The sequence below is a fragment of the Typopeltis vanoorti genome, chromosome 9, assembly GCF_054136105.1.
Source record: "Typopeltis vanoorti isolate ZY-2024b chromosome 9, IOZ_Tvanoo_1.0, whole genome shotgun sequence".
In the NCBI taxonomy this organism is placed as follows: domain Eukaryota; kingdom Metazoa; phylum Arthropoda; class Arachnida; order Uropygi; family Thelyphonidae; genus Typopeltis; species Typopeltis vanoorti.
The window spans coordinates 143,611,134-143,636,841 of NC_143557.1; the positions used below are offsets into that span (position 1 = coordinate 143,611,134).

General features: G+C 35.8%; 1 protein-coding gene across 1 annotated transcript in view; it reads left to right on the plus strand.

Moving 5' to 3' along the window:
- LOC150103649 (carboxypeptidase Q-like) overlaps window positions 1-25,708 on the plus strand; it is a 47,843-nt gene that overhangs the window by 17,591 nt on the left and 4,544 nt on the right. The window contains exons 2-3 of the mRNA XM_090397725.1: window positions 9,799-10,048; window positions 16,926-17,029. Of these exons, the coding sequence (XP_090253851.1) occupies window positions 9,799-10,048; window positions 16,926-17,029 (354 nt within the window). The remainder of the gene's footprint in view (window positions 1-9,798; window positions 10,049-16,925; window positions 17,030-25,708) is intronic.

Here is a 25,708-nt window from a genome sequence, read left to right on the forward strand (position 1 = left end):
ACTCCCACGTAAAGGGGTTATACATCTGGTAGCCATCACCAATGCCATCCTTCGGCTTAATTATTTCCCAGAGCGATGGAAGCTTGCAGATGTCTTCCTAATTCCAAAACCTGGGAAAAATGCACAATTCCCACAGAACTATCGGCCTATCAGCCTTCTATCATGTGTAGGCAAGATAGTCGAACGCGCTATACTAACACGGATTCAAGAAGCAACAGATAACAACCAAGTCATACAAGACGAGCAATTCAGATTCAGAAAACAACATTCTACGACCCTCCAAATTTACAGAATCATTGAATACATCACTTGGGTGACGTATTCAATGATTCAATTGTATGAATGGCACCAACATTCTGGCGCAGTCTTCTCAGACATAACACAAGCATTTGATAGAATTTGGCATCATGGTCTAATTTTTAAGCTACACCAAGTAGGAATCCCAATACCACTTGTTCTACTTATCAAATCATATCTCAGTAACAGAAAATTTAAAATAAAACTGAATGGAATGAGATCCACAGAAAGGAGATGTTCGCCAACTACATCTCCACTTCTACCTTTCCCAACTTTAGCATTGAAATCACCCATGACTATGTTAATATCATGCTTTTTTGTGTTTTTCATTAGTTCTTTTAATTGATCATAAAATTCTTCAATCTCGGTATCACTCTTGTCAGCAGTAGGGGCATAGATCTGTGTAAGATTAACATCTAGTGGTTGTCCTTTCAGTTTTAATAACATCATCCTATCTGAGTAAGGGATGAAGCTCAACAGTGACTTATTGATATCTTTGGTTATTATTATTCCAACTCCGTTTCGATGGTTGTTTTCACAACTTCCAGAGTGATACATTGTCATGTCATTGACTTGAGTTTTGCCTGATCCTGGTCACCTAACTTCACTCATTCCTAAAATTCCAATTTCAAGTCTTTTGATTTCTTGGATAGCATTTCTTAGCTTACCTGCTTCATACAAGGTTCTGACATTCCAGGTTCCTAGATTTACTGAGCACACCATGTTGAGCCTGGGGATTCTTCACACCCCTGTCCCATTTAAGGGACGCCGGTAACTCGGGGCCATTTGTGTAGATTTGCTCGCCATGGTGGTTAGTGTGGAGAGAGAATAGAGCAGTAGTTTCTCCATTTGCTTTCTGCTCTGCAGTATTACAGATGTACACAATAAACTGTATTGCCATTTGCAATTTTCTCACAAGCTTTACTGTCATCGTGAGACTTCAACCTTGTGTCAGTACTGACAAAGCTGCTTCCCTTTGTCAGAGGATTGAATCCTTTATTTTTCCTTGTAACCCTAAGTAGGGGCCCTAACCAGGTACTGACAGCCGGAGCCAGCTGAGCCCAGGTTGTTTATAGAGGTCTGCTCCTCTGAAGATTCTTCCACACATTTCACTGTTGGGATACGAATCCTCTTCCACTGATTTGTCCGTTGTTCTTCACAGAGGTCCGTTAGCATCCTTGTAGGGAGTGTACCCTACGGAAGGTCCCAGGGAGCACGACGTGGACGTAGACTTGCCTCACTCCCCATTTATATTAAATATTTTAATTATTCAGAAATAATTAGAACATTTAATATAAGTATTCGAAAAATAAAATCTTCACGGAATAACAGAAAATATATTAAATTACATAAATATGCTTGAAAATTTTCTTTATTAAAATTTTAGGGTTTTTGATTTCATATTCACAAAATTAGAAATAATGGTCTTAACGTCTAATTCCGAACATATCTCATTTTCAATAGCTATTAACGCCAAACTAACAAGCCTATTTTGTGACATACTTGTTCTTAAGTAGGTTTTAATCAATTTCAATTTGGAAAAGGAATGTTCTCTGCTCGCTACACTAACAGGTAAGGTTAATAATATTCTTAAAGCAATTGAAAAGTTAGGGAAAGAAAAATTATTGGACACAATAAAATTAAGAATATCTAAAGAGTTTTGAATATTTAAATTATCCTTCCGAAAAATATCCCGGAAGGCACATAACTCGTCATATAGTTCTATTGCATTTACGTCTTTATTGTCGCTGTCCTTCAAGAGAATCTCTAAATCATCTCAATTTTTTCGTAAATCTTCGCTGTTAATTTGTAGTAATCTATACAAGAAATTGAAATTATCATAATATGTTTTTAGTTGTTCAAAATGTTCTATTAATGAACACATTGCAATGTCTAGAAGTGTGTAAAACACATTCACTCTAATTTATCTTCTGGCAATTCTGACGTTTCGTAATGATGCTCATAGTCAAATTGTCGTGTCTGTTTTCATCGTCGAACTTCCGTACCAGTTTTAAATTCTTGTTCTCCATTCACCTCTTCACTCAGTTCTTTTGCTGTTTTAGAACTTCTTTAAAATTTGTATCTGATCGATACTCTTGTAAGAATATTTTTAAGTTTTGGATAGATTCTAAAGCAAGTGTAATGTTCATATTTTTGTCTTGAAGCATTTTACTCACAGGGTTTATTCTGTTAAATCATGCCAAGTTATAAGAGAGCAAATAAATATGTAGTCCTTTATTTGAGCACATAATATTTGTGCTTCATGCCGAGTTTATTAAAATTTTCATTATTTTAAATTTCAAAAAGTGCATCGTAAATTTCTCCTAACTGATATCGTAGAGGGCAGGTTGCATTAATTTTACTTTCCCATCGCGTTTCTGATGGCTGTTTCAATGTTAAATGTTTTACGAAATTTAAAAGGATTGCCCAACGTTCGTAAGAGAATGAAAAGAAATTTTATATTTCTTGAATAATTGCAAAGAAACTAATTGTATCTGCATTCACTTTGGCTGCATCGTTAATGATTAAATTTAGAATATGTGCAGCACATGGCACGTAAAAAGCTCAAGGATTTTTATTCAAAAGCAAATTTTGGAGCCCATATTTTTTCCCTTTCTTATTATCCCCATTGTCATACCCTTGACCTCGCATGTCTTCAATGGGAATGTTCCATTTTTCCAGTTGTTCCATTATTGTTGCACATAAACCATGTCCTGTGGAATCTGATATATCTGCAAAACCTAAAAAGTTTTCCCTGATCTTGACAATTCCATTGTCACAGGAAACAAAGCGAATAATAATGGTCATTTGTTCTGTTTTACTTGCATCAGGTGTGCAGTCTGAAATTATGAAATAAAAGGGGTTGTTATAGGATGAATGGTGGAGAAGTTCTACAGAGAATAGTGGGAGATCAGGGGAGAACCAGAGGTCATCCCTGGAAACTGCATAAAGAGGGTGTGAGTAGGGGAGTGAGAGGCAGGTTTTTTTCATGCAGAGTGGTGAGTGATTGGAATGCCTTGCCTGAGAGTGTGGTGTCTGCAAGGAGTTTGAATGTGTTTAAGACACGGTATGATGAGATGTGTGTGAGATAAAAGGACCTCCTAGATGAGTCTTTGACACCATGAGGTCTTGTTTAATAATAATAATAATTTATCAGGTGATCCGCGAAAAGCTAAATTTTGGCTGCCAAGGAATTTTATAATTTCAATCAAGCGTTCTAAAACACTCGTCCAATATTTCTTTTCCATTTCATACATGCTTTGAGTCTGGCAATCAATAGTAGTTTTGTTTTTAAAATTTTTATCAAGTTCCTTCCATTTTAAGAAATTTTGCATGTGAGTTAAAGTAGTCTCATGTCTATGCAAAGTTGTACTTACATTTCTCCAATCGTTATAACCTTCTACAAAACTACTTGATTCAGTAGGTGCGAAACGTTTGCAACAAAAACAAAAAGCAGAATTTAAAGTTTCGGAATAAATGAGCAATGTTCTGGGCACGAGCTGCCCGTTTCCCATTGTTTTATTATAATACGTGTCCCCAAATTTACGACCATATGTATCTCTGGGATATATTATATTTTTCTTTTGAACATTCCCCATTTCAATTAAAACAACTCGTAATTTTTCATCAATATTTCCCCATTCACCTGGATCTTCTAAATTTACAGAGACCAACAATGTCTTCGTTTCATGGTTAACTACAACTAAATCTTCTCCTAACTGTTTTTCATTTAAATCATGTGTCTTGTTATCTTGTTCAATAGTTGCAATAGTACTTTCATGCAAACTGGATGTGCACGGTTCGTGAACTCTGATTTTTGATGTATCGAGTTCGCTACAATCTGCATCAGAATATTTTAACAAATTTATTAAGAGCCCCAGTTTGTTTCTTAATATCTGCTTCTTTCGCAGCATGACGCTTACGATTTTGTGCACCGGGTAACTTTTTTAATTTTTGATTCCATTTCTATTTTATACTCACAAGAAACTATTACACAACATGACACAGAGACGAAATAATAGTCCACACTGCACCACTGTCGGTAGCCTACTGAGATGCGTACCATATGACTGGTTTACCTAGCAACAAATGTTTTGTATGAAAATTCGTTTCTGCGCATGTTCACCGTTTCACTTTAGATAGACTGCAGTAGACACAGTATTCTGCAGGCAAGCGTCTGCTCTTGCTGCAAAATTGTAAACAGCCGGCTGATCAAAGAGGCAGCAATATACAATTTTTTTAATTTTTATTCGGTGTATCCAGCCTTATTTATTTTAATATTGATCATTCTAAGAATTTTTTGTTTTTATGATAAAAATTTTGTTTCTTAAAAATGAACTTATGAACGGTGCCCCAGCGGTGGCACCCCCTTTGTAGCGGCGCCCGCATGCTCTGCATGCCCGTTTCCGCCAGCTCTGGTTAACCTGTACTGTTATCTATTTACGTACTGCTGAAACCTCTGCAGAAATTTTGTTTATATGTAGATACAGCATTGCTTAACATACATTTTGTTTGTGCATCTTATTTACTACTTTATTTTTCTAATACTCATATAGTGATTATTAGAAAGGGCACCTTGTCTGTTTGTGTACCTTCTAGTAATTGTTTTTATGTATTGCTAAATTCAGTTTATATTACATTGCTAAATTTAATTTTCATCCATGCATATTATATAATAATCCCTTTTTGCCTATTTTTGTACTGCTATAAAATCATGTTATAATTTTACATATATGTAGATACTGCATTCCTTGGATTAGTGTTTCGTATTTTATATATTAACTTATATTGTTAATTATTTTTGCACTACTGTAATAACCTCTGACCTTGTGTGTTGCTGCCCTCTGCAGCAGCATCTACTTTGTGAAACGCGATGCTGCTTTGTGGAACGAGATTCTTGAACAGACATAGTTTCCAATTTTCTGTAAATGCTGATTTTGTAACCTTTGGTATGGCACAGTATAACCTGTGTATTGTCTTTGTGGCAAATAAACTATAAACCAAATCAAACCAATCCTGTGTCCGAGGCACTTCAGAAAAAGTAGTCGGAATCAGTGGCACACCCAGGGAGGGGGTCAAGGGGCCCTTATTCCCCCCCCCCCCCCCCCACAAAAAAAAAAAAAAGAAAAAGGAAATAAACACTAGAAAATTTTCCAAAAATCTTTTCCTAATTAAAATTCATTTTTTAAAATTTATGTTGTGTCTTCTATTTCTATACTACTTGTCATGTATTGACGATCACTGCAGATGCTCAGTCATAGGTCGTATGCAGTGCGTAGTGTGTATTCGTAAATTATCTACTCAACACCCCCCCCTGAGATTAAATCTTGAGTGCTCGGGTCCCCTCCAAGATTAAATCCTGAGTGTGCCACTGGTCAGAATCTTAAAGAAATATAATCTGTGCATGGCTTTCAAGCCCCACTAAAAACTTGCCACCCTTATCCATTCTACTAAAGATCAGCTTCCTCATCTCTGTGCCTAGAGTATATAAAGTGCCTTGTTCTTGCAAGTTGGCCCACCATGGGAAGATTAGCCAATATCTGCATGGAAGAACACAAAATATACATCTGCAATCATGACTATGGTCTATTGTGCCTTGCAGATCATGCTTTGGATACAGCTCACAGAATCAATTGGAAAAAGACCATCATGCTCCATCACAGTAAATTTAGAAGAGAAAGACTTTTTTTGGAATCAGCAGCTTCTTGCAGAAATCAGCCTAATTTGAATAAATATGGTTGCATTAACCTTCCCAAAATATGGGAAACACTAACACTTTGAGATCCTAATTTACATCTTAGGCTGCCAGCAGGCGCCCCTAGTCCAAATGTTTCACTTAATTTTGTGTTGCCTGTGTGCACTTGAATGCATACGCATAAGTCTCATTGTGCTCTCTAACAATATCTCATTAACCGAGATGAAATATTGGAAGAATTAAATATTATTTTAATCCTTTCTCCGTACTGTTTCACTCCATTAAGCCTTTAACATGAGTTTCTCCTAGCACTCAAGCCTTAACACACTTTATTTGATTAGGATAAGAAGTAAGTTTTTGCATGGAGAGAGGAGTAGGAGCATGGAATGCATTATTGGAGAGGATTAAGTGAATGAGCTTGAGGGTGGGGGGGGATACAATAGACTTAGTGTTAACTAAGGTGGACTTCCCATGATGATGAAAGTTTATTTTTCACCTGGTCAGACTATAATAAATTTAGTTTAATCCTTTATCCAAGTGTGTGCAAACAAAGTTTGCGTCTGAAAGTATCTTCAGGACTGAGGTAAGGTGGTACAACACTGGGTGACTCCTTGCAAAGGTGGAGCAAGATACCAACACTTCTATCTCAGTATCTCCCATAATGCAAAACACATCTCCTTGCGGATATGTATACTGTTATGCATTAAATGGGAAGGGCCACTACCCAGACTAGTTTCGACCTTTATTGAGGTCTCTTCAGTGGGAGCCAGGCCCAAGTGGAGATACCAAGGCAGAAGCATTAGCAAGGTCATCTCCTCCTATAGGAGCTGCCAAACGGTGTGCCACCTTTTTATTAAATTACTCTGGATTTAGAGAAAGACCAGGTGAAAAATAAACTTTCAACATCTTTCTCATCTGCCTATGTATGAAACCAGAAAAATACTCTTACCTTTTTCCTTGCTGTACATCTTCCCTACGAGAGAACATGTACGGAACATGAGTTTCACCATCAAAGGTTAAACCACCATAGATAACACAAAGAAAACCTTGTGAATCCATGGAGGCCCAGGAAAATTATCCAAACCCTTTCTCATTTTTCGAGGAATGAGAAGACACTGGTGGGAAGCATAACCAAGATAATATCAGTCTGAAGAGATTTTTTTTATTTATGTCAAGGGATCATCCCTGAAAGCAAATAGAGGTAGTAAGGCATGCAGACTAAAAGGAATGGTTTACCAGTGGAGATAGCATAACAAATGACTCTTCAGTGAATGAGTTTCAGGAGAATCATGACTCATCAGTGTAATCAGGTGAAGAGACTGAGGTATATGCTGAATACCAAGTTTCTAATGACTGGCTGTACAATGAATGCAGTTTACCATATTACATAGATAGACTGCACAATTTTAGTAGGCAAAAGGAACAGCCTTCCGTACGTGTTCTCTTGTAGGGAAGGTGTATAGCAAGGAAAAAGGTAAGAGTATTTTTCTGGTTTCATACATAGGCAGTTAGGAAATGATTTCATATTATCACTAAATCTTGTGGTATCGAGAGATTCAAAAGTTTATTCCAGACTGCTACTAAAGTCTGGAAGTTTATTCCCGACTTTGGCAGAAGCTGAAAATCTAACTACTTTTAAAATGAAGTATAAGCAGGATTAGTCTGATTTTCTGTGGTGGGCTCCACAGATATAATATACAGTGTAATAGCAGTGATAAGGTCAAAGTGTATTCAAAAGAAATGGGAAGTTTGCATACATTTAATGGACTTATGTGTGAAGAAAAGTAGAGAAGCAAATTCTTTATTCAATTCACATTCCTCTTGTCAAGAAAACATTTTGAAAAGTGCTATAAGTTTAATGCCACTTTTCTTTTAACAAGAAAAGTGGCATTAAAAGTAATAATATTTTACAGAACATAACAACAGAAATCCTAGTTGACCATGTGGATAGCACTTACACCTTCTAACCTAGAAGCTCTGGGTTCAAATTCCACTATGTTAATGAGTTTGTGAATGTCTTTAGGTAATCTGATTTCATTCTTAGATATAAGACCACTACTGTACTAGAGATCATAGATGATACTTTCTTGCTGATTCAGGCTACCTTTAGTAAAGGGGAGGGGGTCTCACATCAAATGAAATTCGTTTACTGTGGAATCGGTAATATATAGCATATGGTCCATGGAGTGTTTTTGATTGGCCCATAAATCATTTCAGTTGCATACAATAAAATTATTTTTATATGTTGTGTATAATTTTATTATAAATACAGTTTTAAAAGCTAACCTATATCAGTTTATTTTTGTACAAATAATCCTTACGTCTGCCAAATGTTTTTATATTCATATTTAAACTTATATATTTAAGTCTACGAAATGTGTGTGTGTGTGTGTGTGTGTGGCCAGCAGGGGCGAATATTATTACCGTATTATATTTTTGCATTTATTCCTGTTAAACTCCCCTAATTGTTTCCTGGCTTTGCATGATTCCTAAAATGAAACACATAATATATTAATGCTTCATGAAGAGGACACTTTTCTATGCATTAACATTGCATCACATTTGTGTTAGTAGCCCAGAAAGCGTGGCAGGGTGTACTGAGACAATAGCACCCAGAAGTCGTTAGTGGTGGTGATTGGTTATTGCGTGAAAGAATCCAATTGAACGTTAGCATTTGCCATGAGTTTCTGTTTTATTTTCTGAGTGTCATCTGTTTTACGTGCATGAAGTATGAATTTACGTGTTTATGACACCAATATAGACAAGTTTTAATATATATAATTTTCTCTAAATAATTTATAACTTTTTGACTTTTTGCCCATATTTACGATGAGAAACAGTGCTGATGACTGAATGTCCCATTTTCTGCCAGAGCCTTCATGAATTGTATGATTATTGTCGAATGAAGTTGGAACCTGTGTATAATAAGTAAGTGAAACGAGTTATTTAAGCCTTTCTTTGGTTCAGTTCATAAAAGTAATTATTTCCCAAGTGATTACTTTTCCGATTTCTGCACGTATTATATGGCTGTATTTAAAAATTGTATCAAAATTCAAATTATCCTTGTCTCACTCTAGTATTTGCCAGTGATAATCTAAACTCACCACGAAGCATAAACCCTTTGTGCTTTTCTACATAAATGGCACACATGAAGCATAGCTGTTGTTCATTTGACCTTTATGCTTTCCATATTTAAAATCATATTAATTGATAAAGTATTCAAAATCATCCTACAATTAATTGCATTAGACTAATTAAGATAGAGCGCTGATTAAAACTTTCATACATCAATAAAAATGCAATCATACGGTCAAATTGATGTGAATTTTATGTGAATTTTGTAGTACAGGTTGCATAAGCTATATGACAGCTACTCAAACTAAATGGGCATGTGATGCCGCTGATTGCCAGGTGTAGCCCTCTTATAAACTTCAGTGTAGCCTACAAAACTGCAAAGTTGCAGGACCCCCCTCCCCCAAATCTATTTAAAATTTTCTTAAAAATCTGCCACAGGTAGGTTTAAATGCACAGCCTTGGTTGTAAAGTAGAGATGTCATTGGACCACATTCCAATTACATCATAAACGTAGTAAGATGTTAATTTTTAATGCATTGAAATGATTTCTTCTCTCTGTTTCATCATTTTGAAATTCATTTTAACAGAGAGCTTGAAGAATTGATGTACTGGAAGAATGGAGCAGTTTATTAGAGATAACTACTTTATAATATAGCATTGAATAGAAAATAAATGTAAGCCAGCCTCAGATCTTATAAAACTACACACAGTAATTTTGTTTCTTCCATCAGGTGAAAGGTAAAATTGTTGTATTCAACCAAGGCTATATTAGTTATGGAGTTTCAGTGGAATATAGAGATTATGCTGCACTACACACTGCTCAACTGGGTGGTGTTGCATCACTAGTACGGTCAATTACACCATTCTCCATTTATAGTCCCCATACTGGTTGGCAAGACTACAGCAGCAATGTGACCAAGATTCCTACTGCTTGCATTACTGTGGAAGATGCAGAAATGTTGCACAGAATGTCTCAAAGAGGTATGTGTATAACAGAATTTTGTTAATTTTGATTATTACTTTGCTGTAGGATAACATTTCAGTACAAATTTAATTTGATTGTTATAATAGCATGTTAAATTCCTTTGTCTTGTATATTGTATGAGTTGAAATGGTTTTATTATTCTGATATCTTCCTCATTAAGGTTTCAGTCATGTTAGTTATTTTCCTTCTGTTTAATATGCTCAGAATTATCAATTTTTTTCAGTCTGTCCTCATAATTGACATCGCGGTAGGCTTGGTGAATGTGTATGTGTGCACGTGCACACCTCTATCCTGTATAGTGTTTTTGTTTCCTCTCTAATTTCCGGATCCTACCAGTCAGATGTACATACAATTGTCTAAAGATGGCTTGATCAGTGCTCTATCATAGTATAAGGGATTTAACTTCATATCTCTTTTTCATGTGAAATGGAGGATAAATTTCAAAATTATTTGCTAGGTAAAATGTCATTTTGTGGAAAATGAAACAAAAACGATGATAATTAATTGAGGAGATGTAGTATCGCAGCTATTGAAGTATATAATATTTGGTAGTTGGTGGATTGAGTGGTGGAGACAGAGATGTAGAGTAGGTGTCCTCCCTCGATGAGTCTTCGGACTCCCTGGAGGCATAATAATATACTTCAATAAGTAATGTATGCATAGAAATTTTGCAAACCTAAATGAGTGACAAAATCTTTTGTGATTATGAAATCAATAATTTTTAATCAATAATGGATAAATAAACTATTAGTCCATTTCACTTCTGCTTTATATACCTAATTCTGTCAGTCTTTTTCTGCCAGAGCTCATCATAACATTGCATTGACATTAGTGACTATGGAGCTTCTCATAATCATTTACATATGTTCTTTCTTGACAGTAACCATCCCCTGTTGGACAACTTTCTAAGTCAGCAACTCATAATCATTCTCACCAGTCAGCAGCAGCATTAATACCTCTAAAAGCTATATTCTAAGAAGTTATCACCTCGTACTTTAAAACTTCATGTTGTGTCCATCACAATTTCTTATAGTAATTATCCTTCAATTTGAGGATATTATTCTCATATATCACATCCTCAGGTAACATATATATCCTCAAATGAAAAAATAAGAAAAAAAAATTAATATCCTCAAATGCAGAAAAATACAAACAGTTAAACTTCTTGGCAAGTACAAGAAGAATGATTGTTATGGGAGATTTTAACTACACTAGTATAAACTGGGAAGAGGAAGATGCATGCAGCAATAAGGGAATGGAATTCCTAGAATTCTTGAGGGACAAATGTCTTAGGCAACATGTAATAGAGGGAACAAGAGGTTTGGATTTGGTTATAGCATCAGAAGAGTTGATAATAACTGAGATGACATCTCTCCCACCAGTTGAAGAGATACCATATGGTTTTGACTTGGAAAATGAATAGACATGCAGCAGTATCAAAGAGACGGGAACGTATGTGGAATTATAAGGCAGGTGATTATAATAGTCTTAGACATCAACTTGGGGAAGTTTCATGGAGGGAGGAATTGGAAGGCCGGGATATCATTAGTGCGTGGGAAATTATGAAAGAATATTTGTTAGCAGCAATGGTAAGTTGTATACCGAGTGAAGAAGAGGACACAATTTGGAGTAAAATGGATGACAAACAATATTAAACAGGAATTGCATGCGAAAAAGCGGATATGGAAGAGATATAAGGAGACAGGAGAAGAGAAAATGCATCAAGAGTATAAAACACAGGCCAGAAGAGTGACTAGTATGGTAAGGAAGACGAAACTGGAATATGAGAGGAGATTAGCCCTAAGATCCAAAGAAAATCCTAGGGAATTTTTTAGATATGTGGCCAGTAGGAGGAGAAATGACTGTGGAAGAATGTTATTGTGGGATAAAAATGGGAATACAGTGACTGATGCAGCGAACATAGTGGAATTGTTCAATGAACACTTTATTGGAGTATTTCATCCTGGAGGAGTCAGTTTTAATGCTGGAGGTACAGGCTGGAGGTCTCCTGTACCCAGACCAGTTTAGATCTTTATTGAGATCTCATCAGTGAGTAGCTAGACCAAGTATAATACTAAGGGTATAGCGAAAAGAACTTATATACTCTGCTATATGAGTTGTCAAAAAGGTGCACCCATAAATTATTTAAAATAAAAAGCCAATAGGCTTCGTTTCGGCGATGTAAACATTATTTAAATTAAGGGAATATTAAATCCCACATTGTTTTAAAGCCGAATAAGAAACTCAAAGAGCTGCATTATGGGAAATACTAAGACTAGCGATCAGATCTTCACCCACCTTTGCTACGAGTTGCCCTAGTTTGTACTACGTACTTGAACTACGTGCTTTAGCATATGCTAGTAGTCGCCGATACTTTTATAGTTACTATACTATATTCGGCACGAAACTCTTTGATTCCGATCTTTGAGTTTCTTATTCGGCTTTAAAACAATGTGGGATTTAATATCCCCTTAATTTAAATAATGTTTACATCGCCAAAATGAAGCCTATTGACTCTTTATTTTAAATAATTTATGGGTGCACCTTTTTGACAACTCGTATAGCAGAGTATATAAGTTCTTTTCGCTATACCCTTAGTATTATACTTGGTCTAGCTACTCGCTGATGAGGTCTCAATAAAGATCGAAACCGGTCTGGGTAGTGACCTCCCACCATAATGTATAACATCATATATCTCCTAGGAGATGTGTTTTACATTATGGGAAATACTAAGAATAGCGATCAGAGTTTCACCCACCTTTGTTATGAGTTGCCCTAGTTTGTATACATACTTGAACTACGTGCTTTGGCATACGCTAGTAGTTGCCGATACTTTTATAGTTACTATACTATATTCGGCATGAAACGCTTTGATTTTGATCTTTGAGTTTCTTATTCAGCTTTAAAACAATGTGGGATTTAATATCCCCTTAATTTAAATAATATATTCCCATGTTTTTGAAGAACTCTGGATCAGAGATAGTTCTAGAAACATTTTTTCCCATTTGGTTATAAATTGTTTGGCTGGAGATTTGAGATTATTAGTAAGGATTGTGTGGCAGAAATCTGTGAGAGAGTAAAGGTAGTCAGTGTATTGCCTAGGTAATATAATGCCAAGTGGAGGATAAGAGCATTAAGGAATGGAGAAAGTAATTGTAAGGGTGGAAATTGTGTGATGATATTGGCTTGAGAAATGAGAAGGTATATACTATATTGCAGAACTAGTTGGTCTGCAGAGAGAGAGTGATAATAGCTATGTGAATGCTGACAATGCATTCACAGAACTATGTAGCCTTATAGAAATGCCAGGAGCATTAGAAATAAAGGAAATGAGTTTGTCTTATTGAATCATTCTCTCTCTCTGAAGATTGTCGGTATCAGTGAAACTTGGTTAACTGAGGAGTATGTTCTGACAGCGATAGAAATTGAAGTCTATTGCATTTTGGCAGGATAAGGAATGTAAACAGGATGGTGAAGTGTTACTCATAGTAAGAGATGAATTGTGTTCTCTCAAGGTAGAAACTCGTTAGGGAAGTAATGCTGACAACTTTGAGAGTATGTGGTGTAAGATAGAAGTGGATAGGACAAGATATTTAGTGAGGTACTGCTGTAGATTATAGAATATAGATGTAAACGTAATTCATTAGAAATTTATTGGGATCAGCTTGAAAATGCATTGGGTCTTTTTGATAGAGCAGTAATTTTATTTGAACATCATATTATTGCATTCAAATGCAAAAATGTTCCTTCTCTTAGCTTGCTATGTTATGTTGCATTTTAATATGACACATGAGCCGCTCACTTGCCAAATCGATTAACTCCATAAAACAAAAAGTGGAGAAAAGTGATAAAATAATATACACTGTTTTTTAAAATTCCTTTTAAAATATAAATTTAAATAAACATTGTAGAATGTATTATTGCAGATGTAGGTTTTATCTAACGACATATAAAATGTATAAGATAGAATATCTTTGGAGTAATCGTTATTATTATTACAATTTTTGGTGACTAAGGGAGTTAATCTATTTGGCAAGTGAAAAAAAGTAATAACAATTCAGTCTTTAAATTATTTTTTTATTACAGAAAAACCTCATTATCATACATTTTTTATTAAAGATTTTTTGCAAAAATGAATAATGACTGTTCTGTTACTATTACAATTATTATTATTAGTTTGTTTAAATTGATTCATTTAAACGTATTCTTCGTCAGCTGTATTTGAGGTCCCGTCATGTTGATTTGTTCTTAAGTTTTTATAATAATCATGTTTAATAGGGGGAATGAATTTCAACAGGTCCATCATATCTTTCCTCTTTTCTCTTGTCACAGTTCTACCTGTAGAATATAACAAAGGCTGGTCTACATTTTTCAGACCTAGTGTCTACCTGCTACAGATTTTCTTATATTAATGGCATGAAATTCTAAATCTTCGTTTAAGTCATATTTGAATTGTATGACATGGGATTTCGACCTTTCTAATTTTATCCAGTGCACTTTAAGCCAATTTACTGGTAATGATAGAATTTTCTAAAGGATTTGTTGAGAAAAAATCCTGATGAGTCATTTGAACCACATTAAATGGTGCTTTCTTTTTACTGGTTTTGATTATATTGTACCAATCATCTGGTGAAAAAATGTTTTGAATTTTTTTTTGCATGTGACTCGATAATGGCAAAATTTGAATTATTAGGCAAATAACTATGTCCACTTACCAAAAATTTCATTTCAATTGGCTCAGCTCTTATTTCTGTACTTGGAACCAATTTCAATAAACTTAAGACGGTTTTGATATTTCTATTTCGTCTGGTACACGAATCTGAATAGGTTATTATTTTTCATAATGTTTAGCATAAGTCTTTTTATACTTTATTAGGCATGATGAAATTTCCTGAGACCCGCACGATCCTTCAGTTTCTGGCCAAACGAACATGCGGCTTATATTTTTATTAAAATCGAAATTATAAACATATAAATTTCGCTTATAATAAGCTACCGATGTAGTAAGTTTAGGAAAGGCTAAAGCTTTTTCTAAGTCGAAAGAAAATACAAAAATTTCTTCGGATGCTGCCATTCCATCTGCAGTCATATGACTATGAGCCTGTTCAGCCTCTGGTAATGTCCTTTTCAAGTTTTGCCATCCGAAGACTGAATTTTTATTTGCAAAGAATTACAAGTTTGGCATGTATCTTTAGACGGTTGCTTGAAATGTAAATTAAATTTAATGGAGAATACCCCCGTAGTAATATTTTTCTTTCACCGGTACTATATCTTCATCTTTACATTGTGCGATGTACAGTTCGTACATTTACTTAATATTTAGGTCTGGATCTAAATATTTTTGTCTTGGATTGTGAGCTCTTGTGTAGTAACTAGTTGAGGCAGGAAATGAGTCTGTATGTTTTATAACTTGCATGTCATCAGTTTTATTGCCTGGAACGTGGCGACCGCGACGATCAATCAAAGACAAAACTTATTCTTTACAACAACAGTCATATCTGATAAGTATCCTTAAAATTTTTTTGCAAACATAAATATCATTTTTTCGGCTATTTTGAAAATAATATGTGAAAGAACATGATCTTGGCATTTTACTGTTATCCTTCAGGCGCCTTCTTTTTATTTCGTTAACTTTAATACAACCTCTTAAAAAATTATTTTGCTCAAGTTGACTGTCTAAATTATAAAATGCCTCCATGGCAGCTTCTGTTTCATCTGCAACAGAAGCTGCCAGCACATTTTATTCTTCTATGCTTTTGGACATTTCGAGTCCATTTATCAGGATTACAACTTCTTTTCACCAATCAAATTATTTGTCGTAATGTTTTCACTGCTACAATCAGATGACGAATCCGAAGAAATATATAAACATTTTCTTGAGCCGAGCTTTCTGCTAATGAATTGTATTGAAGAACCATCAGATTCATCATTTTCCACATCCAAATAATTATTATTAGTCTCATCCATCTTGATATAATAACGGTATAATTTTTCTTTTTTCTAAAAACAACTGACTAAAATTCACAAGTACTTACTTCTGCGGCAGTTAGATTGTAACTGATTTTACTTTTTTTGTGATGAGACAGCACTAAACAATTTACCGTTATCATCAAGTACTTGCTTCTGCATTTGAATTGCATCATTGCAACGATTTACAATTAGAGTATGGAGTTAATTAGATTGGCTTCTGAAATAAATCATTTATTATTCGATGGCCAACAAAAATTTTGTCATTTAGTGGTGTTAATCCTTATTATTAGGGAAATTTATTATGAATATAAAAAGTTAGGAGTCAATCAAGTGCTTTGACACTAAAATTTAAAAAAATTCAAAAAGTGGAGTTAATCGATTTGGCTTGTGAACGGCTCATGTATTGCAACATTCATGTCTTATCCATTAAAGGGGAACTGATGTTTCTGTGTAAGGTAGTGCAAGGATATTTCTGCACAAATATTTTTACCTGTCTATATTAATTTCATTAATCTTATATTATAACTCAATGTTCAATCGATTTTTGATTGTATCAGTAATTACATTTTGTTATAGGTACTTAGCATATTTTCATATCTGAAAACTAGGATACACATGATAGAATAACATGACGTGTGAAATGATTTTATTAGTAATTTTTCATATCAAATGATTTCACGCAAAGTATTGATTCACTTTCCACCTGATTTAATAAAAATCATGATTTTGCTGCTACTATATTGATATGTGATATATGTAAGCTGCTTCTAGTTAAGAATTGTTTCACAGTTTGGTGAAATCAGTCATAAATCCAGTTATAAGCTTTATTTCATGTCAGCAGATTTTACTGAATTAGCATCTTGTAAAGGAGAGTGAAGCATAAACGTCATTATTTTTATGTAGGAGAAAAGATAATTATAGAGCTGAAAATGGATGCTAAAAATTTGCCTCCAGTAATTTCAAGGAATACTATAGCTGAAATAATAGGAGCAAAGTATCCTGAACAGGCAAGTCTAATATTTATTTTCTAATTGAAATATTTAAATTTAGTATACCATGTGTGTGTGTATATATATGTATATATATATATATATGTGTGTTTTGTTTTCCCCTTTTTCAAGGACATCATACCTACATTCACACAATACTTTCTGTTGGGCTTTTAATAATTGGGTTTTATTAGGTCTTGTGATCAGGTAGTTAATTCAAATTAAAATTCCTTTTAAGTTTTCTTAAATTTCTTAAAATAACAATATGGAAAATGATTTTTGAATCGATCTCCATATTCCAAATATCATTTTCCATGATATTTATGAAGGCCTCAATGTAATTGAGGCCTTCATAGCTCATTTGGTTTTACAGATACCCTTTGGTTGGTCAGACCTGGGTTCAAATTCTGTCTGTCACAAAGAACCTTTATCAGGGTTTCTCATGTGGAGGTGGCAGGGTTTTTCATCTTACAAAAAATTTGCAAAAGAACACAAGCAATATACAAATATAGGAGGTTCCATCAGATTTGGTTTTGACTGTGGGCATGTATGGTGTGGGTCTGTGCATAAGCATAAAACAGGGAGAGAAATCTAGTAATTAAAATTGTTTAAATGGTAATTCATGCTGAGCATTTGTCTAAGCAAAATAGACTTCTTTAGAAAACAGTTGTGATAAGGTAGGTGTTGAAGGAAGACTCCCCAGAGAGATACAGAAATATCAACCTCAAGGGAGAAGAAATAGAAGATGGCCTTTGAAAAGATGGGAAGAGACCATAACAGGCAACTAGACCTATTAATGGAAAGAAAGAAGAAGAAAAGGTAGATGTGATAGCATGGTAGTAAAATCATCAGTGGCTCTAACAGGCACTTAAACACCTATGACCTTCCAAGTATTCTTGGATTTTGTTATCTGCAATTTGAGGACAAGGTGGTTAGCCCTTTCCTTCTGAGTATTCTTGTTTATAAATTGTGTATGTTCTACTAACCAGTTTGCCTCTTCTGAGGGACAAAATATCTGAAGGGGAAAAACCCATCTATATACATATGAGACCGGCTAACTATCCTCTAGTTGAAAGACCTGATAAAGTTTTTCGCATCCAAAATGGGATTCAAAACCTGGTCTTACCAACTAGAGGGCTTTGTCTATACTGATTGAGCTACGAAGGCTCATGGTAGTAAATTAAGTTTAATAACTTAATTTACTACCATTTAATTTACTGCCTTTCTGAAGGCAGACATAAAGTCGTAGGAATATAACAAATTGCTTCCCAAAATGTGCCAATGTACGTGAATTCATTGCATTCAGATTCTAATAGTTGGAGAGAACATGATAGTATCCTGGCAAACTGTTCTAAAATGGAAGCAACCCCTTTACATTGTTACGTTCATTATTACTTCATATGTTATGTCTTATATTAAGAACAGAATAGGTATAAAGTGAATAAATAATTGAATTTGTGTGAAAGTTAGTATAAGCCACTGTAGATTCAAATTCTGGCAGGATGTTTTTTAAAAGCCTGCTCTTGAAAATAGCTTTTATTAGCTTCTTGAGTTTAATAAGACTTGGATTTTCATTAATTAAAATATCAGAAGAAGATGTAATTAACTTATAAGCAGAGTATTATCACAGCTTCATGTGGAGTATAGTACAGAAGGGGGGGGGGAATTGTTGAAAAGGATGATCATAATTTTAGGGAACTTTTCTTAGTTATGTGGCAGTAACAGGATTTTCGAATATGGAAAAATTATATTAACTTCATTTCTTTATATTCTTCTTATTATTATTATTAACACCAGACCTCCACGAGGTAATAATGAAGCAATTACTCCAATAATGAAGTAATAATTTGCCTATCTATCTATATATATAGGCAAATACTATTACACACAAAGCCCATCAAACTGTACTTGAAACTCATTCAATGTTTCTGTATTCACCACAGTCTCAGGCCAAGTATTCCACTGACCAACCACTCTACATGCAAAGAACCTACTCCTTATTCTCCTGTTCACACACTTTTTATACAACTCCCAGGTATGTCCCCTTGTTCTATCCTCTTCCCCATTCTGTGAAAAATTTCTTCCACATTATAACCTGATAACAATTCTTTACCAGCTTAAATGTCTCGATTATATTCCCTCTCTTCCTCTTATTCATAATGCTTTGCAAATTGCATTCCCATCTGTCCTCATATCCCAAAGACCAGTTATGACCTTAGTCAGTCTTCTCTGTCTTTCAAGCATATCCTCATCACCATGAAAACCATGAGACCAAATCTCTCCCCAGTACATGTACATCCATACATGGCCTGATCAATGCCTTACACAATAGAATGAGAACCTCTTTATTTCTATAACTTAAGATCCTCCACATCATTGCCATTGTCTCATATGCTGTATTCACAACTTGTCTCCAGTCTGATATCTCTTCAACTTTCTGCAAAAATTCCCTTCCAAGTGTATTAGCGTCGCCGTAGCACGTAGCGGTGAATTTGACCTGTGCAGAAGAAAGTGATTTTTAATCGGTGAATAGTCCGCTTTTTCCCCCGTTTTTCTACGTTTTTGAGTGCTAAATTGTTTCTCTGAATACGAGTGTACTTCAGTGGTTGTTTTTTGGAAGTTAGTTGCTGTCGCGATATAATATATTTTGGTACCGTCGGAATCGAACGTGTAACGGTGGAAGACAAAACGAAGCTAAGTTACTGTATTTAGTTATATTTCATTTTATTTAATTATATTTAGTACTTAAATGTTCTGATGTTTGTACTTTTTTTCCTCTTATTTATTAATTGAATAATTATTAAAGATTAAGGTATAATTTGACAAAACACGTCACAGATAATAATGGCACCTGTGCGAAGGAAAATGGCGGCCAGTAATGAAGGTTCGCCATCGTTATCAAAGAACGGTAGCATAAAAGAAATGAGTCAGTGTACTAGCTGTGAAATGTACGCTTTGCGGAGTGCGGTCGGTGTGTGGTTAGATGATAATAAAGGATTGAATGTGTGTAGAAAATGTAGGGAGAATGCGGAATTGAAGTGTATTTCGGATCGTGAGTGTGATATTTTTGTCAACCTTCAGAATGAAGGAAACAGGGATATGACAGGAAACGGCAAGGTTGTACATGAAAATTGTGAGAGTGTGAATGTAGAAAGTGTGAATGATAGTATAAATGGTTTCTCAGAGAACAGAAAAGATGAGATAGATGCATTGAGTGAGATCGCGTTGTTAAATAGTGCGATAGAAAGAGCAAAACAGCAGCTAGAGTGCATGAACAAAAGTAGACTGAATGAACCAACCAATAATAAAAGGTATGACAGGAAAAATAGACGTATGAATGTGAACATGAACAAAATGAAGGATAGAGTGCTGTATGGAGACTCGTTAGTACGAGGTGTGTTAGTAGAGGATTTGACAAAATCGTACCAACCTGGTGCGACCATAAAGGACGTAACTGCGTCTATTACAGAGCAAAAGGAAAGGGTGAAAGAAATGATTGTTGTGGCAGGTACGAATGATTTGAAAGGAGATAAAATGGAAATGATAGAAGACCTGAATGAATTGTTTGAGGTAGCAAAAGAAAAGAGTGAGAGAGTTAGAATGATTAGTCTTTTGGCACGGTATGACAGTGAAATGTTTAAAAGGAGGGCTATAATTGCAAATGACTTTATGCGTGGGTTATGTATGACGAGTGGTGTAGAATTTGTGGATGTGTGGAGTGAGTTTGATGGGCGAAAGGATCTATATAAGATGGATGGCTTGCATTTGAATGGTTACGGTGTAAGAAGACTTGAGAAAGTGTTGCTGAATGTAGTGGATGTGCAAACTCAGGGAAACTAGATTTGTTAGGGGGGGGGAGTAGAGATACAGTCCTTATGGAGGCAGTTGAATGTAAGAATGAATATAATATGCCAGAGCAAATAAGGACAACAAATCTGAGTGGGATAGTTAATATAAGGCATCAAGGTAGGGTTGGGGCTAATGGGGGTCTTAAATTCATGTACACTAATACTAGGAGTATTAGGAACAAGAAGGAAGAGTTTTTGGCCATGGTTGGCACTTCCAGACCACAGGTTATAGGTATTAGTGAAGCATGGCTGACTGTAGATGATATAACTAGTGGGATTGAATGTGATGGGTATAGTGTGTTCAGGAATGACAGAGAGAATAAAATGGGGGGAGGAGTATTGTTGATGATAGCGGATGAGCTCCAGCCAAGGAGAATAGAAGTTGAATTGCAGGATAGAGAAAAGAGCACATTTGAGGCCATTTGGTGTGAGATTGTGGCTAGCAGAACTAAATATACAATTGGGTGCTGCTATAGACCAGGTGATGGAAAAGATGGTGGTGACAGTATGCACAAGCAAATAGAAGAAATGGGTGGAAGGAGGGTGATTATTATGGGAGATTTCAACTATGGTCGCATTGATTGGAGTGAGGAGAGGACACACGGAAGGAAGGAACTGGATTTTATGCGGTTATTAAGGGATAACTATCTGCGACAGCATGTAATGGAAAATACTAGGGGTCAGAGAGTGCTTGACCTAGTAATTACATCTGAGGATTTGGCTGTAACAAATATGACCACATTGCCACCAATCGGTGAGAGTGATCATAGGGTCTTAACTTGGGAGGTGGCTAAAGGTGTAGAATTTTCAATTAAGACAGGGTACATGTGGAATTATCGGGCTGGAAAGTATGACATGCTTAGGAGTTTGATTGGTTCAGTGCCATGGCATGTACAACTGCAAGGACTAGAAGTTGATAGTGCATGGGAGGTAGTTAAGAAGTGCTTGCATGAAGCAATGGCTGACTGTATACCTAGAGTCCGAATAATAAATCAAGTAGGGGTTAAATGGATGAATAACACCATTAAGCTTGAGTTGCAAAAAAAGAAACAACTATGGAGGGAATTTAAGGAGAAGGGTGACCGGCAGGCACATGAACGGTATAAAGCACAGGCCAGAAGGGTGACGAGTGTGGTAAGAAAAGCAAAAAAGGATTACGAAAGAACATTGGCCATGCAGGCTAAAGAGAATCCTAAACAGTTTTTTAGATATGTAGCAAGTAAAAGGAAAAATGTACATGGCAGATTGATTTTAAAGAATGCCGATGGTAGGGAGGTAACTGAATCAGTTGAGATAGTTGAGTTACTGAGTGAGCACTTTGCAAAAGTATATCATCCAGGTGGTGACATTGCAGAAACGAATAAACCAGTAGATTATACGTGAATTGTGGTTAATGAAGTGGAGGTGAGTAGTCTATTGCATAACCTCAATGTCAATACATCTGTGGGATTGGATGGTATACCAGCTCGTGTTGTACGAGAAGCAGCTAAAGAATTGTCAGTACCCTTGACCATTTTGTTTAATTTGAGTCTCGGGTCTGGGTTAGTCCCGAGCGGGTGGAAAGAGGGGAAAATAGTTCCACTGCATAAAGGTGGTTCCAAGACTGCTGTAGTAAATTACCGACCGATTAGCATATCAGGAATCATTGTCAAGGTCTTAGAGAAAATAGCCAAGAGGAAAATACAAGATTGGATAGAAGAAAATGGGATACTGTATCGGGGACAGCATGGTTTTGTGAAGGGTAGGTCATGCCTCAGTAACTTGCTCACGTATTATAACACAGTGACGGCTGAACTGGATAAGGGTAATGGGTTTACGGTGATTCTACTGGACCTTGCCAAGGCCTTTGACAGGATTCCACATGGAATTCTAATCAGTAAATTGCAGCATATGGGAATGGACATAGGGTTGGTGAGATGGATAGGAGGGTGGTTGACGGAGAGATATCAGAGAGTGGTTTACTCGGGAGTAGAGTCCACAAGACGGCCTGTGACTAGTGGTGTGCCACAACGATCTGTTCTTGGACCACTGCTGTTTAATTTGTTCATAAATGATATAGGAAAGGATCTGAGAGGAACAGTTCATTTGTTTGCGGATGATGCGAAGTTGGGTAGGGCAATAGTGAATGCAGATGACGTCAAAATTTTGCAGGATGATTTGGATAGATTGGAGGTCTGGGCTAAGGAGAATGGATGTCAGTTTAATGTGGCAAAATGTAAGGTTATGCATTTTGGGGTGAAAAGATTGGCGGCAGTTTACTGCATTGGTGGAACCGTGCTCCAGGAAATTGATGAGGCACGAGATTTAGGAGTGTTGGTAGATAAGGAATTGAAATTTAGGGGACACATTGCAAAAGTGACCAAAACAGCTCATCAAATCACTTGGTTGCTGAAGAATACGATGACAAGCAGAGACAAGCAGGTTATTGTTCCTCTGTATCGAGCCTTGATAAGACCCCATCTAGACTACTGTGCTCAGATTTGGTCACCTAGGTTTCTTCTTGATGGGGAGGAGGTGGAGAGTATCCAGAGGCGAGTGACCAAGATGATAGCAGGTCTGTGGAATGAACCGTATGAGAACAGGTTGAGGATTTGTGGGTTGCAAAAATTGGTTGATAGGCGGAGGAGGGGAGATATGATTGAGACATTCAAATTACTGAAGGGTTTCTATAAAATTAATTCAGAAGATATTTTTGAGTACAGGGCTGGTTGTGGGAGGACTAGGGGACATCCATGGAAACTGGGCAAAAGTGTGGTTAGTAAAGGTGTTAGAGCTGGGTTCTTTACTTTTAGAGTAGTGAATGAGTGGAATGCGCTCCCTGAGTCTGTGGTGGATGCTGTGACAGTGAATGAGTTTAAGGCGAGGTATGATAGATACTGTATGAATGTCAAATAGTTGTGATGAATATGATTTGGGGCCTCCCTCGATGAGTCCAATGACTCCCTGGAGTTGCCCGTAATAATAGTAAATACTAAGGCAAGTGATGTGAAGTCATTAGCTTCTTTATACGAGTTGCCCCAATTCTAAAAATAGTTCAGGTGCAAACTTGTTTGCTTATACTTGGATAAAGGATTAAATTATTTTAAAATTATTTAAAATAAATCTATTCAAGTCTTCTGTAAGACCACATCTGCTTAATTCCTCATCAATCTCCCCAGTTTCACATCATCTGCAAACAGTTGTATATCACCAGGGAAACCTATCCGAGTATTATTAACCCTTTCTGACCTAGTGATTCCAATTGGAATCACTAACTTTCATGGCCTTCATACCTCATATTACGTGGCGAATGATTTCAATTCTGAAATGATTCATTGAAAATGAAATTTCCATGAATCATTGAAAAAAAATACATTTTCATTTTCTGAAAAATGAAAATGTATTTTTCAGAAAAATACTTGATATCCTTGCTTTTTTTAGACCTAAAGACAAAATAAATAGAAAGAAAAATTTTTTTAGCTTGTAAAAAAAAAATTCAGGTCAGAAAGGATTAATATACAAATTAAATAACAGTGGTCCTAATAGTGATCCCTGTGGCACATCACTGTCATCAAATCCCATCTGCATCAATTTAGTGACCAACTTGTGGTGTGGCAATATATCAGAAGCTTTTGCAAAATCCAAGTATACCACTATATATGCGTCTCCCTTGTCCAAGATATTTGTCACCTTGTTAGGTATATATATATGTATATATATATATATAGCAAGTTTGAAAATTACGACCTCCCTTTAACAAACCCATGCTGATATACCACTGTTATCATCATACTTCTGTATCTCCAGTACCTTAACTACAACTCCAGATACACAGATCAGTCTATAATTTGTTGCCTTCTTTGGAACTTGTGCTGTTGCAAATATTGTTAAACAGGCAGGTCAAGACTGATGCTAACTCCTGGAACATTCCCTCAAGGTATGTGTTGATATGTTTTCAAGTCCTATTGCCTTATTGACATCTAACTTACTTAACTCCTTATGTATGTTGGTTATCTTTGTTATATTCCCATGCTTTCTCGACTATTTATCATAAAGTGAAGATCTGATCCTGACAGCCTCTATTTGGCCTGAATCCAGCTTGTTCTTCACCAAGCTTTTCTTCCGCAATTCTTCTCAACTGTTTCTCAAGAATACTTGCATAGATCTTGCCAGGAACACTCAGTAGGGAAATACCTCTGTAATTCTCACATTCAGTTTTATTTCCCTTTTTATATATGGGTACTATGAGAGCTCTACTCCAATCATCGGGAATTTGTCCCTCTGTACAGGCTTTCTGAACTATGCAGTGCAGCCACTGTAAGACTTTTATACCACCATACTTCAGCATTTCTGGTCGAATATCATCCACTCCTGCTGCCTTTCCACATTTCAAGCCTTTGATGGCTTTTTCTACTTCAAGTATGGATATGTATTCCTGACTGCATGCCTGGTCAGTGTTTTTTATCACTGTGCTGTCATCACTGCTTGTTTCATTTAGCAGTTTTTCAAAGTAATTACTCCATACTTCGAGGATATCTTTTTCTCCTGTTTTAATGTCACCTTTATCATCTCTAACTCCTTTTACAGCACTCTTTCCTCCATTCCTAAGCTTCTTCAAAAACCTCCAGAATATTTTGCCACCTTCTCGATATTTATTTTCTATATTCTTGCCAAAGTCCTCCCATGACTTTTGTTTAGCTAGTTTTACACACTGTTTAGCTTTCTTACATTTGTCTCTGTATTCTGTAAGAGTAAAAGCTGACTTATTTGCCAGGAACTTTTGAAATGCCTTCTTCTTTTCCTTCACTGCCTCTTTAACTTCCTGTGTCCACCATGGAGTTCTGATTTTTTTATCCTTGCACACAACCTC